This window comes from Papaver somniferum, chromosome 9 (genome assembly GCF_003573695.1).
Source record: "Papaver somniferum cultivar HN1 chromosome 9, ASM357369v1, whole genome shotgun sequence".
Taxonomy (NCBI): Eukaryota; Viridiplantae; Streptophyta; class Magnoliopsida; order Ranunculales; family Papaveraceae; genus Papaver; species Papaver somniferum.
The window spans coordinates 76,705,544-76,722,899 of NC_039366.1; the positions used below are offsets into that span (position 1 = coordinate 76,705,544).

The 17,356-nt window shown below is 37.3% G+C and overlaps 2 protein-coding genes across 2 annotated transcripts; one reads left to right on the top strand and one right to left on the bottom strand.

The window, feature by feature from the left end:
• The first annotated feature begins 5,802 nt into the window (after positions 1–5,802).
• Positions 5,803–8,998, top strand: LOC113313288 (zinc finger CCCH domain-containing protein 14-like). The gene is made up of 3 exons (XM_026562037.1): positions 5,803–6,121; positions 6,961–7,021; positions 7,987–8,998. Exons 1-3 carry the CDS (start codon positions 6,046–6,048, stop codon positions 8,768–8,770), a joined length of 921 nt encoding a protein of 306 aa, XP_026417822.1. The 5' UTR covers positions 5,803–6,045; the 3' UTR covers positions 8,771–8,998.
• A 3,381-nt stretch (positions 8,999–12,379) lies between these two features.
• On the bottom strand, positions 12,380–14,820 carry LOC113309193. The gene is made up of 4 exons (XM_026557603.1): positions 14,761–14,820; positions 13,946–14,268; positions 12,798–13,204; positions 12,380–12,692 (listed from the first exon to the last, which is right to left on the bottom strand). Exons 2-3 carry the CDS (start codon positions 14,246–14,248, stop codon positions 12,800–12,802), a joined length of 708 nt encoding a protein of 235 aa, XP_026413388.1. The 5' UTR covers positions 14,249–14,268; positions 14,761–14,820; the 3' UTR covers positions 12,380–12,692; positions 12,798–12,799.
• Between the last annotated feature and the right edge of the window lie 2,536 nt (positions 14,821–17,356).

Consider the following 17,356-nt stretch of genomic DNA (forward strand, 5'->3'; position numbering starts at 1 on the left):
CCGACCAAACTAAGTAACAATTTCCAGAGCATTGGGATTGATGTGGCAACAAGGCCAATGTTGCCGGAGCCATATTTGGGTTTAACACCAATATTCCAAAACAAGAGCCATATTTGGGTCTAACACCAATATGCCAAAACAGATGCCACGGCTACACCACTGGCATGCCGCTATGTCGTGGCTACGCCATGAGCCACTTTACTATACAACAAGATGTGGCCATAATCAATGGCCATCCTTTCTCATAAGCTACAATTTCAGCCGTCCGAATTCGTCATGGAATTGACAGGCTTGTGGCAAGTTTTAGGCGGCCAGCCAAGGCAAGCCTAATAGCATCACATGATATTTTCCTATGGCAAGTCTCCGGACTCTGACTTGCCACACGTAGCAATCTGCTACACGTTTTCACAAAATACTCGAGACATCAAACATGTTACAAACTGGGGGATGCTCATCAGGGTATTGGTCTGACGGTTTACAGCGTGCGACGTGCAACACGTCCATCATAAGAAAGTGTCGGGAAAACAGGGCGGTTAGTGGAGGAAAGAAGTAGTGGGTGTAAACAAACCCGTTTCCTTCATAGTGGAAGCGTGGTTTCTGGCAATTACACATTACTCCACTCTTCCATCACTCAATCACTCCCACTTCATACGAGACCAGGTATATTCAATTATGACTTGTATAAATAGATTTTACCTATTTCCATCAAACAACAAGTTTTGGTGAGAACAACAACACAGTATCCAGAAAAATACCAAAGAACTGATAGCTTTCAATCCGCAAGCCAGTTCCAAATTATGATACAAGTGATAAAATAGCCACACCTTCAGAATTAACCATTCTGGCCTCAACACCTTCTTCGCTTCTCTCCTTAAGACCAACCATTCTCCTTCACTTTGTGACCGAAGCAAGACCGGAACGGCCATTTCTTGGTTTAGGCCAGGATTGTACAGATTGATCTCTCGAATCTAAAGTACTCCCGTGTAGTGCATTTGTTTTAGGTTTAGACTCGTTTCTCACCCATACATCCAAATTTATCAAAACCAGCAGAAATAGTTTTTACCCATAAACAGGGATATGTGTGTTTGCTTCCGTGAACTGTGATTGTCCCATACCTTTTCGAAAGTTAAGTCCTTTATATGTCGATATGCATGTGTTGATAAAAGAAGGAATGGACTTTTGACAAATACAAAAGTTAAGCCTATTATGATAGGTTAAAATCTTTTGTTTACAAGGATTATGTCTATTGTATGTCATTGTGAAAATGGTGATGGAAAATAGAATGAATCCTTGCTTATTCCACGGTATAAGGTCGACCTCCGATCCACAATTTTTGCGTACATACTGTGTTGTTCCATAAGGTGTCTTATGTTGAGCACAATCGACTGAGTTATTATTAGCTTAGTTGATGCTCCGTGAGGTACTTTATGTCGAGCATGTTCAACTAAATCAATCTTTTTCATTTGGTTATTTAATTGTTGCTCCGTAAGTTCTCTTATGTCAAGCATGACCAATTAAATTGATTACTATTGTGATTAATCTAATTGTGTATTTTTGAGACTCCATAAGTTTACTTATGTTGAGCATTTCCGATTAAATTGATCATGGGTTCTCTTATGGTTAATTTAATTGAGTATTTTGGATTCAAATTCATACTTGTATGTGATTTGTTATGTCCAAAGAAATCCTTCTTTTCTTTTGAAATTAAGGTCGCTCTTGTTTTTCCTTTGGGAATGACATATTATGGGGGAGAGTTCTTAATTGAACTTGTGCTTAATTGGCAAATCTTTATGGGGAGTGCGGTTGTGGAATATTATAGGGGTTATCTTGTATCTTTATAAACTCCTTGATGAATGCATTTAGCTTCGGATATATGATTGCATCCAAATAAGATGATATGTGCTTTCTTTTGGTCATGAAATGTCTCTTTCGGAAATTTCATTAGGATCACGTTTTCGTACCTTTGCCAATTTTATTGACAAAAAGGGGGAGAATTAATATGTAGTTCACACTACAAATACATACGGTTTTCGGATCATTATATAAGGGGGAGTGGTTTTCATGTGAGACGGAGTATTGACTAAGGGGGAGAGATACATATCACCATAGTATTATTGTCGAAGTTGTGATACAATTGAACTTTGATGATATATAATGATACTATGACACTGTATAACAATGATTGAGAACTCTTGTTTTCTCGTTGTTATAGCTAAGGATTTTCAACAACGATGATGCTGAACTTACAATCTTTGGGATCATTGGAGTACTTGGAAGTTACGAAAATTTCGAGTAATGTTGAAGATTAGGCATGTGGAATAGGAGCTACAAAAGATAATTCATTTATTTTTGTATTCCATATGTATTGATAGTTTTGTCACTAAAATTGACAAAGGGCGAGATTGTTAGAGCATTGCTCGGTCGAACTCGCATGCGTTGCTATCCCAAGCATTTTTTCAATGTTAGTGATCAAAACTGTAAGTCTTGATTTCTAGTCTACTATAGCTAAGTCTTGGACTAGGATATAAAGTGTAGTTGAACTCCATGGCGATCATCATACAAGACGAAGGACTACTCAAGGAACTGGTGGATCTTCATCGACTAAAAGGTATGTGGAGACTTGAACTTATCTATCACTCAAAAGTCTATCTACTATATCTCCTATTTTGAGATAAAAGTCGTTTTGCTATATAGACTTTGATTATACACATTTGTTATTCCGAGCCGAGTTTATCTCGCCTATCTATTTCTCGAAATATGTGTTGGTAATCTTTTGCTTTGGCCAAGTTCGTCTTTACCTAGTGACGAAAGTCATGACACGTTTCAATCACCTTGAAAATTGCTTACTTTGACGAAATGTCCTCTAAAAATGTTTCAATGGTTGAAATGAGAGTTTATATTAAATAACCAATGATGGATATAAGCATCGTGTGGAAACACATATATGTATAAGTACTTTTTCCTTGAACCGAAGTTTGCGAACTTTGTTGATCAAGAGAACCGGAACAAGAGCCGTGAACTCAGTCCGCGAACCCAGTCCGCGAACTAGCGGAAGTTCTCGACCCGAGAAAATCTGCTGGAGTTTGAGAACTCCTTCCGGGAACTTAAGTCCGCGAACTAAGTCTGCGAACTTAAGATGGTTATATCTAAAGACGATTGTTTGTGAATTTATTTATATTAACTAAGGAATGCTAAATGCGAACCATGGCTATATAGTTCATGAATCGATTCGAGTGAATCAAATCGTTTTTGATTCGATTGTGTCTTGTGTAGTTACATAAGATTTACATGCAATTGAACAACTCTCTAACTAGTTCATTTGAGTCATTTGAACTAGTTATGGTGAAGAAGAACATGGTTGATATGAAAGTGCTCATATGGCTAACCATTGGTTAACTATTGTTGAACCAATAAATGTTCATGTTTGGGTACGGTTACATAAACCCAAAATAATACATTTCATTTGTGTGTAACAAGCTAAGTTTTCGATCTAACAGTTGAAAGATATTAGCTTGAATCTAATCAGGTTTTCATCTAACGGTGAATATTGAATGCTTGGTTACCAAGCTAACATTGATTGCAAACCCTGATTTGAAAGACTATATAAGGGAGAACTCTAGCAACTGGGAAACCTAATCCCCACACTTCCTGTGTGATACTAGTTGTATTAGCTAGAGTCGATTCTCCTTTAACCTTAGGTTTCTTCTTGAAAACCAGGTTAACGACTTAAAGACTTCATTGGGATTGTGAAGCCAGACCGATACTCTGATATTGCTGATTCTATCGTTTTGAGCACAATCGTAACGATTGGCTTGAGATTTATATCCCCGATAGGAAAGATAGAAAAGTAGCCACAACCATCTTCATCTCATCGTTTGTGATTCCACAATATCTTCTTTCACCGCGTCGATTAAGATTATTGTGAGGTGATTGATAATACTAGGCTGTTCTTCGGGAATATAAGTTTGGCTTATCAATTGGTTCATGTTCACCTTGATTTATCAAAATACGGAACAAAACTCGTAGGTATTTCTGTGGGAGACAGATTTATCTATTATGTGGACTTTTTTGTGTGATACAGATTTGTTTATTAAAGTCTTCGACTTTGGGTCGTAGCAACTCTTAGTTGTGGGTGAGATCAGCTAAGGGAATCAAGTGTGTAGTATCCTGCTGGGATCAGAGACGTAAGAAGCGCAACTGTACCTTGGATCAGTGTGAGATTGATTGGGGTTCAACTACAGTCCAGACCGAAGTTAGTTTGTAGTAGGCTAGTGTCTGTAGCGGCTTAATACAATGTGGTGTTCAATCTGGACTAGGTCCCGGGGTTTTTCTGCATTTGGGGTTTCCTCGTTAACAAAATTTCTGGTGTCTGTGTTATTTCTATTCTGCATTGTATTTTGTTATATAATTGAAATATCACAGGTTGTGCGTTGTGTCGATCAATTTTGAAATCCAACCTTGGTTGTTGATTGGAAATTGATTGATCCTTGGATACTGGTCTTTGGTACCATCCAAGTTTATTATCCTTGTATTTGATAATCACTCGCAAATTCTTATTTGATTGAGTAAAGATCAAATCAAGTGAGAAAGATATTAACTCCTCAATATACTTTTCTCTAGATTGAATCTGACTGTCTAGTTGATTCTCTAGAAAGTATATTGGAGTTTGTCCATACAGATTGCTAAGCGAAATATTGGGTGTGGTTGTTGTACCAAATCGAATTAGCATGCTGATTAGGGAGGAGAATTTTGAATGACATTGGTTTTATCAGTTGGGTCTATACTTTTAGAAATATGTTCTTCCCAATCATTTCCGCTCAATTTCATATAGTCATCTGTAATCTATATAAATCATCAAATGAAAGGCATATAGTCACACAATATGCTCAAAATTGATTACATAATCTAAAGTAAAACATGTTAATTCATGGCAATTTCATGATCTCTAACCTCTTGAAAATAAGAAAGCATGCAAAGTAACTATGTTGATCTTCTAAAACCTAAGTTTTCATGTCAAATTCGTCATATTTGGGTTCAACAGTCATATCATTGTTCAATCTTTCAACTATTTTTATCAAATCATGAAAAAAGTTCAAAGAGAGAACACAAATTAACTTAACTCTTTTTGGATTGTCAATCAAAATAAGAAATTGAAGTATGTAGAGATTCCTTATGAACCCAAGAACAAACCCTTTGAAATAATTGAATTTGTTAGATTCATGACGGTAAGAAATTGAAAGGGGGGGAACCTAGGAATTTTTTTCTTTTAAATAAGAAGAAAAAGAGAGTGTTTGAGTGATTTTGAGAAGAGAATAGGTATAGGAAAGTCCGACGGTTTTCAATGTTGAAAACCAAAAACACACTATTCTGATTGGCGTACAGTGTTGTGTGATTCGCGTTGGACCGTTGACCAAGTCAAGCGCCATTCAAATTGTTATATCCTGAACGTTATTTTGTTTAGTGCCAAACGCCGTTTTGAATACCGAGAACTTTCATGAATAATTCCAAATACTAAACTGGCACGGAAAGTGGATGATGGAATTCTTCCGCGATAACACTTGATCATAGCATCATACTGTTTTTTCTCAACCATTACTAGATGAAGTACATTGGATGGTTCTAGTTTTGGTGGAGGGGTGAATAGTGAATCCGATTCCGACCAGACCAGAGTCAGCAGACCCATCGTACATATACGGCAATACCTTAAAGTCCAGAAAGAAAAGAAAAGGGTAATTTGGTCTCATCAGTATATTAATTAAGTCATGGTTGGTCCATTCGTTAAAATAAAAAAGGCTTCTTGAACTTGTTTCTCAATTCTTTATCCTTGTATCTCTCTCTCTTTTTTTCTTCGATATCTCGTTCTCCTTCCCTCTCTTTGTTTCAGATCTCTGTCTCTGCCTCCCTGTCTCGCTTTTACCTTCCTAGGGTTTTACTTTAATTCCCCTCTTACTCACTAAATTTAGGGTTTCGCTTAATTTCACATCCTCGTATTTCATCTCTTTTCAGTTTCTTTAATTCAATTCATTCATAGGTATAAGTATAGTTATGGAACCAGCTCGCAAAAGAGGTAGACCTGATGCTGCTTTTAATGGGAATGGCGGATTCAAGCGGAATAAACAAGGTCTGTTCATCTTATTAATGGTTATTTTTTATGTTTCAATTCTAGGGTTTTGTTTTCATACTTGTGTTTAATTTGGTATTATTATGCTGATTTTGTGTTTTGTTGTGGCTTATTTAGTTTCTAAGGTTTGGTTTATCTCTTCTTGGATTTCCAATTTGATTTTTTCTAGTGAAAATCTTTAGCTGCGATTAGGTACAACATTGTACTTGTTTTGTTGTTGTCTTGGACAGAACAGATAGGCAGAACCTAACATAATGTTCTAAATTTAACTTTTTTTATTGTTATGACTTCTTTCAGCTACCTCCTTCACCCATATAACTATCTCATCCTTAACCCATATAATGGGTACTGTTTTGTTTCAATTTCCCACTTGTAAAAATCATATTCACAGAACCCCATACCTATAAGCATAAAAAGAATGAACTTATGGCAGTGGAAACAATAGGTGTTCTTGTTTGGGTGCCAGAAGGCTTTGTTTATGGTGCAACGCAAGTTCAATATCCAAAAGATTGAAACCTAGAATCATGTCTTTCATATTATTATGAAAATCACCTTTTAAAAGTTCTTATAGTAAACCTTTTATCATCTGTATACTTCACTTACCTCAAAACCAATTGTATAAGAAAGAAAATGTAAAGCGAAAGAATTAGTTTTAGGTGGAGCCTTGGAAGTTTTGGCTACTATACGTTCTTTGAAATTGATAATTATATTTTTGGTGAATGGAAAATTTGTAGAAGCAGGTAAAGAATGACTGTGTATTCAAATATTAATCAATTGATAATTATTTTAATAACTCACGCAAATTTAACTAAGGGAAAGTAATTAATGTTCTACAACAGAAATGGAGACCTTTACACCTGGTATAGGAAGCAAATCAAAGCCATGCACAAAGTTTTTCAGGTTCTAATCTTAACCTGTCTAATATACAACTTGTGTAAAATTCTGTCTATTGCAAATTTTGTAACTCTTAACAAAGTTATATTTTACATTTTTCACAATCTAAGATAATTTATCAAGGCTAATCAATTGGGAATCTTAATTTGTGGAACAGGTTGAAATCTTATTTGCTTTAATCAAGATAACAAAGTAATTGTCACAGAGAAAATGGTTGATTTTCAAGTTGCAGTCATATTTAACCACTTTTGCCAGGAAATCTGTAGCTCAAATGCAGTTTTTTTTTTGGAGGAAAGATGTCGTCTTAAGGATTATCTTGTTTGGTGGCTTTCGATTAAAAATATCATTAGTATATTGGTTTAGATAATACGATGAATGGATACTGGTCACTATTTCCTGGTAACAGGCAAACAGACAAAAACACACATAACATGATGGTACTAATGTAACCCATATATCACTTGGCCAAGATTTACTTATGCAAGCGTTCAACTGTGTACATCAAAACTGATTATATTTTCTTAGGAAGATATAGAACATCTTGAACTGTCAAGGTGAGACATGTAGATGTCTTTTAGTTGCCTGTCTGTTATTATTAAGGAAGTACCTCACATTATGTAGGACGCTACCAAAAATTTTTCATCCATACTCCAAAAGACAAATGGATCTATATTTGCAGCCAAACCAGATCCGTGTTCAGGTCAGGCAGTTGGTTGTCAGGCTTATGACTTGTGCAGGAGATTTGGTCGTGTTTATTTTGTTGCTGTAGAAAACAGGCTATTGATGGGAGTTTGTAGTAGTTAGCAATTCATGTCGATACATAGTCTAAATACTTAGTGTGTACTAGTGTACTAGTTATTTTGACTTTTCGTAAGACGTTGATACATAGTCTAAATACTGAAACCTCTCGTTATTCTTTAGTGTAAATATGCATTTTGTCTCTGATCTGGTAATTATGTTTTTGAATGCAGTACTTCGGGGTGTCCATTTGGCGAGGGCTGCCACTTCCTACACTATGTACCTGGTGGTATTTCTGCAGTGTCTCAGATGACCAACTTAGGTGGAAACCAAACTCATATGCAACCTTCAAGACATGCAGTGGGCCCACCACCAATGACACCTGATATTACATCTCCAACATCTGCTAAAACCCGAATGTGCACCAAATTTAACTCGGCAGAAGGTTGTAAATTTGGGGACAAATGTTATTTTTCCCATGGAGAGAGGGAATTTGGGAAAGCCCCATCGTACGAAGGATCTTTGGCCCCTTCTTCACATATGATGGGTAGGATGCCTAGTAGGTACGAGCAACAACCTCCACCACAAAGCCTCGCTGCTGCAGCAAGCTTTGGTGCCTCCGCAACTGCTAAGATCAGTGTAGATTCGTCTCTTACCGGAGCAATCATAGGGAAGGGTGGTGTAAATTCAAAGCAAATCTGCCGTCTGACTGGAGTGAAGCTTGCAATACGGGAGCATGAATCGGATCCTAACTTGAAAAACATTGAGCTTGAGGGTACCTTTGATCAGATTAAACAAGCTAGTGCAATGGTTCGCGAATTAATTGTTAATGTTGCTGCTGCCACGGGACCTATGAAGAACCATCAGCCTCATGGAGCACCGACACCTGCATATGGGCCAGGAGGTAACAACTTTAAGACGAAGATGTGTGATAACTTCGCCAAGGGGTCATGCACATTTGGGGAGAAGTGCCATTTTGCACATGGTGCAAGTGATTTGCGTAAGCCTGGGATGTGATGCCCTTTCCTTTCTCTATCTGGTCCAGTTTTTGTTCTAATTTCATCTTGTCAGTCAGTTAGGTTTCTACTGATGTTTTATTTGTAGTTATGTAAATCCTTATCTGAGGCTTTATTAATTCCTAGAGATTTAGCAGATTTTCTGTAAGGTGAGGAGGATATGACAAATATCAGTAACAAAAGATTTAACCCTATCATGCATTTCTGATGATTAAATTGATTATCTAAATTGCAGTATGACTTTAGTTGAATCCCATTAGCAATGCTTTTCTAAACTCATTTCCGGCCGGTGGAGTCAAAATTGCACCTAAGTTGCCAGAACCCTCGGTCTGTGGGTTGATTACTCAAGACCTTGTACAGCCCTTGGTGGACTTGGTGTATTGTAGGTAGTGGTATATGCACAACAAAGGGCGCTCAACGGTTGGTGATGGAGCTGGGCTTCGCTGACATTGAATTTTTTGGGTGATTGTAGGGGTGTGTAACGGACGGTTGCGGATTAGGGGTCACCCGTAACCGAACCGTCAAAGTTGCGGATTTGCAAAATTGAACCGTGACCGGCCCAATCATCCGTGGATTGTATGGGCCGGTTGCGGATTAACCGCGGATTTGACCTAGTTTTGATTGTACTTGTTGGGCCTAAATTCAGTTAGTGTCTTAACTTAGTTTTGATTGTATTCAGTTAGTTAACTTAGTTTTGATTCTATTTGTTGGGCCTAAATTCAGTTAGTGTTTTAAGGACTTTATTTCTTTCTCTTTGGGCCTAAATTAATTTAGTTAACTAAGTGATCAAAGAACTTCACTTCTTTCTCTTTGGGCCTAGGTTCATACTCAGGTAAGAAAACTTTGCTTCTTTCTACGGTTGCGGTAATCCGCGGTTTTCAAATGACAACCGCATCCGCACCGCATGCGGATTTGAGAATCCCACCCGTGTCTGGCCCATACGTCTTGCGGTTTGGGTGAAATCCGTAATTTTGCGGACGGATACGGGTTAAATCCGCGGTTCCGGTTTTTATGCTCACCCCTAGGTGATTGAAATCATAAGTACTTTTGGGTTTTAAAAGAATGATTTTTTGGGGACCATGATTTTTTTTGGGGACCATGGTTTTATTTTGGGTAAAGGCATTAGAAGTAATTTTTTAGGTCACCCCATATCTAGTTATTTATTTAATACCTAATCTACCCTCTTAATTAATTTTAGGTTATGATTAGTGAATGATTTAGTTAAAAACAATTAGTGAGATTAAATTAAAAGATGGGTTTATTATTAGTTGAGTAGAATTATTGAGAGAGTAGAGTTAGAGAAGATGAAGGAGAAAAACATGGAAAATAATTTTTTTTTTCCAATTCACTAAGTTTGAGTATTCAAATGATGAAAACTCATCTGATTCTTCATCTCCATCCTCTCCTAGAATATTTTTTAATCTTCAAAATGATCCGGATTTGAACTGGATTTTGAACAGTTCGGTTACTTTATATGAAGAACAAGTAACCGAACTCATCTGAAGCTGTAGTTCGGTTGCCCCGTGAGATGAACAAGTAACCGAACTCATCTGAAAGTGTAGTTCGGTTACTTGTTCCAAACACGCGGGTTACCGAACTCTCAAATAATAGAATTTCTAGGAGTTACAGCGTTATGTTCGGTTGGTTCTCAACTAACCGAACTTTGGTGTACAAAGTTCGGTTGGTTCGCAAATTGCATGCACTTTTGATCTAACCGAACTTTACGTAATATAAGAGTATATAAGTTTACAAAGTTCGGTTCTTTCGCAAACTTGAACCTAACAGCTAACCAACCGAACTCTGAGTTCGGTTTCTGCGATAAAATTGTGAAGTTACCGAACTTAACAAACAAAAAAAATGTGAAGTTCCAGCGTCTATTGGCTAAGTTCGGTTACTTTGTAGTTTTAAAAGTTTTTGCGAACAAACCGAACTCTATTGGCTAAGTTCGGTTATTTTGGAACTCAACATAGTGGCCACAACAACACAGTTCGGTTAGACTGGATTTGTTTTTTTTGGTTCTAAGGGTGGAGTTCGGTTACTTTGTAGTTTTAAAATTTTTTGCGAAACAACCGAATAGAGAGTTCGGTGACTTAGTTTTAAATCCAATAGAACCGAATTGTTCTTCGTGTTCTTCATTTTCAAGAAGTTCGGTTAGTAAACTAGCGTTTTTTGGAAAATCGTCCTAACCGAACATGGTTCTGTAACTCCTATTAAAACCCTATTTTGATGATTTCTATTCGATTGAAGCAATCAAAATCAAATTAAAGTGAAGGGTTTGTTGGAAAATACCTCCGGAGTGGTCCCATGGCAGAATCAGGTTGCGGCTGGCGTCTTTTATACTCAATAAAATTATTATGTAACCGAACTTAATTGTGATTGCATTGATGTTGTTACATTTCTTAAATATGCGGTGGCGGTGGTGGTGGGAGAAGGTGGTGGTGGTAATCGGTGGTTGGTGATGGTGATAATCGGAGGTGGTGGTGGTGGTAATCGGCGGTGGTGGGCGGTGGTGGTGGTGGTAATCGGTGGTTGGTGGTGGTGATAATCGGAAGTGGTGGTGGTGGTAATCGGCGGTGGTCGGCGGTGGTGGTGGGAGGAGGTGGTGGTTATATATATATATGTGGTTATTAGGTTGGTTTTAAATTAAATTAGGTTAAGGGTAGGTTAGTCATTTCAACGTTTTAGGACACCCCTTATCACTATAGGGAAGGTGGCCTAATAAAACCATGGTCCCCTCAAAAAAAAACCATGGTCCCTAAAAAATCATTCTTTTAAAGCTATCTTCCAAGTTTGAAAATGCAGCTCGTCAAGATAAGGGAATTTTTATTGTAGTGTGAGAATCAGTTATTGTAAAATATTTACGCTAAGATTGCCTCCAGATTGCTTTGCGCAGAGTTTCTGCAGCAAACTGCTTAGAACCCTTTTGCCAATGTCTGTAGTCATGAAATGCGGCCAACTAGCCAAGGCCTGGTGGTATTTGTGTAGTTTGAAAATATTTGAACTGCACCACAGATCAACTAAATGAAGTCCACAAGTGACGTTTTGCACACCAGAGGAAGCACTGATATACTACGGATTGCCAGCTATGTAAAAGTGACAGCACAAGAACACAACATTGAGATACCTCTGCAGTCAATACCTCTGCCACAGCACCTTCCATCTAGGATACCAAAATCTAGTTTGTGTGGGTGTAAGTTTAGAAAAAAGAAAACTTCTGCAGATTAATAGAATCCACGAGCCATTTCTTGTAATTTATAATGTTAAGCTAACTTAGCTGAATCAACAACATATTTTGGGCAGAAAATCATTCAGTCATTCAAAGCATTATGCATATAACCAAACAGATTAATAACTAAGAACGAAACAAAAGATAGATTATTGGGAACTTATCAACTAACACTATGTTTGTTTACTCCTGATTCATCTGAGTCGTCTGGATCTGAGTCATCTGGATCTGAGTGAAATCACCTGACTCATCTGGATCTGACTCAATATGTTTGTTTTGAGTCAGATCTGACTCAAAAAACGTGAGTCAGTGGTTTGGTCCCGTGAGTCAGGGGTATTTTCTTACCTGACTCAAATGGGTCCGAGTCAGGGGTTATGTCTGAGTCATAAGTCGAGTCAGATCTGACTCAAAATGCAAAACAAACGGTCTGACTGCTGACTCGGCCCGAGTCAGAGGTTGACTCAGATCCAGACGCCGAGTCAGCTGCAAACAAACAAGATCTAAATCTTCAGATTAAACTACAGATTGATGGAATTTCAACTAACATGGACTCAATAAAGAACACCAAAATCAACTTGAGCTTTATTAAACTCCTGATACTGAACTAAATCCTATCTCCATGAAATTTTTTGATGACTCCAGCTTTAACCTTCTTCTGTTCCTTGAAAAACCTAATCCCACAAGCATTGCACAGAGTCTGAAAAACAATCACCAAATCAACCAAATCAGTAAAGAATAGACGTAAAATTTACTAAATAATACAGTAAAAGTAAGTTTATCAAAATTAGTGAAAGTTATTTACCTTCAACCCATGAGGTCCATTTCGCCACAATGGGGTATATAAGTCGTAAAGCACCATTGGCACCGCTTTGGAGCACTTGGAGGATTGGGACCAGACATTCTTACTCCAAAAACCGCTACTGAACTCGTTATAGACCTATTTGGGTAATTCATGAGAAAAAAGTTTTCAACTGATGCAGGGTCCGAGAAATGGTTGCGCATCATAGAGTTTGATAATATGGAAAGACCACCTCCTCCACCTCTTATGTTTGTCGCGCCATTAGTCAACCCAAAGTATCGAACATTGTTGATGTTGTTGTTGTTCAAGGCAGGGTAATGGTTATTGTGACTACTCCTAGCTCTCCACCCTGCACTGTTCAGTTTAAGCCTTTTTGTTTCTGGGCCACTATTGTTTTTCAAAACCGTTTCCTGTTCAAGAACAAGAAGCATGTTACAATCTGCATAAGGGTACAATTCTAATGCATTTATTTTTCTTGGCAATATGGCGTGCATCAAGGTAATCTGAGGATGTTACGCCATTGGAGCCCAGACCGATTGATAAAATAGCTTAATTAATACACAAACGAACTGAACAGAAAACAATGACTCCGAGTCAAAGTAATCGATCAAGTATAGGAATGTATTGACACGTGGAGTGTTTGCATGTAACCATTTGGACCTGGCATAATAACCGTCAGTGTAATACTCATGGGTCTCATCTAAATATGATTCAGTTTGTCCATTACTGCAAACAATCCGAGCATGATTACTAACACCTTATTGGCTTATGTTCACGAGGTAAATACCTTAATTAATCACATGAACTGAAAATATATGATTTAACCATCAAACTGTTCATGAATACATGCATATACCTACCATGATCATCGGATTATATAGATGGTTGAGGAAGTGCAAAGAAAAGGATCCATTTTCATTAATATATACCAAATCCCAATGTAATACTCTATCTGTGCCTGCATTGGAATAACCTGTTTTGCACGATTCATAGGACTCATCAATAGTCGATCACTCGACCACATTCTTTATGTAAAGCTCTAATCAAAAGCAGGATTTCTCGAGAAGTACTCCAGAACTTAATCTCGACGATCAAACTTGCATTTGGACTTATATGGCAAAGAAAAAGAGATTAACGTTAGTAGTACTTACAAGTGAACGAGGAGGAGTTAATGCTGAAGAGTCTGATACATCATCGTCATTAACAGGTATGGCATTGAGATCGATATCTCGAATGGCTTTCGATGAAGACACATTTGAAAACTTGGATTGTTGATGCGCAGTAACATGGTTATTATCAGCACTGTTAATTAAAGCTACTACCTGACGCTTAATTGGAACAGAATTTAAATGATCCCTAATCATGGATTGATCAATGGTACTTATAAGAAGGTTGCTGTTTCCCATTACCGGTCGATCATTGAAGGTAGTTCTCTTGTAGGGTTTGAATGCCATGGATTTTTCAACCTGCAGTACTGATGCAAAATTGAAAAAAGGAATTAATGAAAAAAAGGAATTAATGATAATGTTAACCATAAATGAGAATAAGTACAGATTGATGTAAAAATGTAGTAACGTTAGTATAATCTGACACACAGAAGTGTCCAGCTGGAATATGGTAACAGCTTCTATAGTTTGTATACGTGTATTAGGAAAGAGGATTTAAACTAAGATTAGTTTTGTTTTCTTTTAAGATTCATCTGAAACTCATGAAATATCCATTTCAATATGAAGAAACTAATGAAATATGGAAGTTCTCATTTGTTGAGATCCTTATGTTCCATTAATAGTTGTAATGTGATTCTAATTTTACTATATTCGGTAAAAAATTGATTATAGTACCCATATTAAGATCATGACTGAACATCGACCATGCATAGAAAGAAAAACTATAGAGAAAAACAGCTCATGAGAATATGAGAATTATAGCTCTACCATAAACCTCAAGAAAGAGAAAGAGAGGCTACCTATGGAGGCGAGTTGATCAGTCACAGAGAGGGATCCTTAGATTTTCACTGAAAAATATCAGAAGACCATGATAAAATGAGCCTATTGTTTCTCGCCCCTATTTAAAGGAGGAGAAAACCTTTGGTTTAAAAAGTTGACAGATCTATTCTGTAAACCAGGGGCTATTGATGTTAAAGTACATTAGACATTGAAAAATGTCAGGGTTAGGGCTTTAAGAGCGTCCACAGTCATGGGACGGATCCAATACCAAATGGCATACCAAATCTGATTAAAAAAGGTTGGTTTTTCGACGTGTAACACGGGGCCAATAGGTTAATTTAGTCGGGCGCACATAAAATTAACGTCTGAGTCAATGTAGCCAATATCGGATTTTCGTGAATATCGGTAGAGTACCGAGAAACGATATTTCGGTGAATGCCGGTGAAATATCGGCCAATATCGGCATTTCGGTGAAACACCGAAATCGATATTATCATCGGTATCTCGCCCGAAATTAACTACATTGTTCTGAGTGCCGGTGTTAATTAAAGGACCATGTGATTGTTGGATGCATAACATGCACCCAACTCAGACGCTCTTTCTACTCTCGCCCCATACCAGACGCCACTTCTATGAACGCCTACTCTAGACGCCACTTCCACTCGTACCTAACTCTAGACGCTCACTATATTACCGTCACTCTACATATTGGTGTAGTCTGGACCGACGACTTAGTCTCAAACCCTAAAAAAACAAGACTACATCCTGTTTAGCCAGTCCCAGTATGACTCCATCACAAACCATACTGGGTATATCACACTCAATCGCAAACCATATTTGGGTATAGTCCATTATTTTGGCCGCGACTATGGACGTTTTAAGAGCAACTGCAGTGGTGCGATCAAAACCAAAGATCAAAGATCAAAAAAAAGACCAAAATTTGGGTTTAGTCCGTGGTGTGACGCAACGGTACATGATTAAAATTTGGTCAGGCGGACTTTAAAAGTCCGCCCCATTAAAATTCCATCAGGCGGACTTTAAAAGTCCGCCCCATCCTTTATAAATTTTAACAGGCGGACTTTAAAAGTCCGCCTCACTAAAATTCCATCAGGCGGACTTTAAAAGTCCGCCCCTCTCTTTGCAAATTTTAACAGGCGGACTTTAAAAGTCCGCCTCACTCTTTTTTTTTTTTATTTAATTAAAATTTCATCGGGCGTAATTTAAATCTCCGCCCGTTAACAAGCGTACTTTAAATTTACGCCCAGCAACAAACGTACTTTAAATTTACGCCCGACTATATTAGAATTTGGTCGTGACCATATTTGGTCTGAAATTTGATCTTTGGTCCAAATTTGATCTTTACTCCGTCCCACTGTGTTACGATCTCATCCCATAAATTTGGTTATACTCGCCCACTATGGATGCTCTAAGGGAGAATTAATAAGTAAAAGAATGGTGCAGGGTAGGGCTTGTAAATTCCACCGGGTTACTATAAATATTACTTTCATTTCTGAAAATGTAAAATTTGAAAAAATGATATTATTTCATTTTCAGAAATGGAGAGGGTAATACTCAAACTTAAATTTGAACCTAAAAAATAATCATGAATGATAGCATTCATTTACACGGGACGCTCTAATAATCTTGAAACTAAGTACGAATACCTTGATAAATGGAAGGTCAAAAATTTATCATGTTTTCATCATCATGCTCAAGTGACTTGCTCCCTTCGTTTTAAAAAAACGGGAGTATTATCCCTTTTTCTATTTGGTACTATTTATTTTTTAGAAAAGGAGGTAATATATTAGGAAACGTCATGGACGGTTTTAATTTGAATTTTGAAAGACTTTGAAATGCATATCAAACCACGTTCGAATAGAACAAAATTAACTACAGTGATAGTTTTTGGACCCACTGAAATTATTACTACCTCATCAGAGTGATACGTTTCTGATGAAACTTCTTAGCTCGTACTCGTTCCTCTTGTATTCTCCGCCAACTTCCCTCCTAAATTTTCCTTTTTTATTAATTGATATTGGTGCATCTGTGGATATCCCCTAGGCGTATAATCATGATTATTTGTGTCAGTAAATTTGCTTAGTCGATTTCTTTTACGCGCCTAACCATAACAGTGATCACTTTTACAAGTTTTGATCCATTTTGGTGATCTGTTGACTGACTGACTCTGAGTTAATCCAGAAATTATTACTGTCATGCATATAAGAATTACTGTCGTCCAGAAATTTTTACAAGTTTTGATCCACTTTTACATGACATAATCTAGTTACTTACGTTAAATGAAATAGCCAACATAGGTGCGAATTAAACGAGATGGAACCAATAAAAATCACCACTACACCGAAGACCTTTAAAAGAAATGAAAAAAATAAATCATATCTCATTAGGCCTATATGGTATTAGCGGCCTACCCCTATTACCAAATAATCTTGAGAATTTTCTCTCAAGAATGGACCAGGCAGCATGGCATGGTAATAAATTACCTAAAACACACAGAAAAACTAAAAGGGTAGTTCCGCAAATTAAAAATTGAAATCGGCCAGAGAATCAAAATACATTTTGATAGAAGAAAATCTGTATTGCTATATTGAAGTAGTT

What these genes read in the sequence shown, in the direction of transcription:
- LOC113313288 (XM_026562037.1), top strand. Translation starts at nt 6,046, where the DNA reads ATGGAACCAGCTCGCAAAAGAGGTAGACCTGATGCTGCTTTTAATGGG. An exon ending in ATTCAAGCGGAATAAACAAG is followed by an intron (nt 6,122 to 6,960) that starts GTCTGTTCATCT and finishes GTTCTACAACAG; the next exon opens with AAATGGAGACCTTTACACCT. An exon ending in CCATGCACAAAGTTTTTCAG is followed by an intron (nt 7,022 to 7,986) that starts GTTCTAATCTTA and finishes TTTTGAATGCAG; the next exon opens with TACTTCGGGGTGTCCATTTG.
- LOC113309193 (XM_026557603.1), bottom strand. Translation starts at nt 14,248, where the DNA reads ATGGCATTCAAACCCTACAAGAGAACTACCTTCAATGATCGACCGGTA. An exon ending in TAACTCCTCCTCGTTCACTT is followed by an intron (nt 13,205 to 13,945) that starts GTAAGTACTACT and finishes GTTCTTGAACAG; the next exon opens with GAAACGGTTTTGAAAAACAA.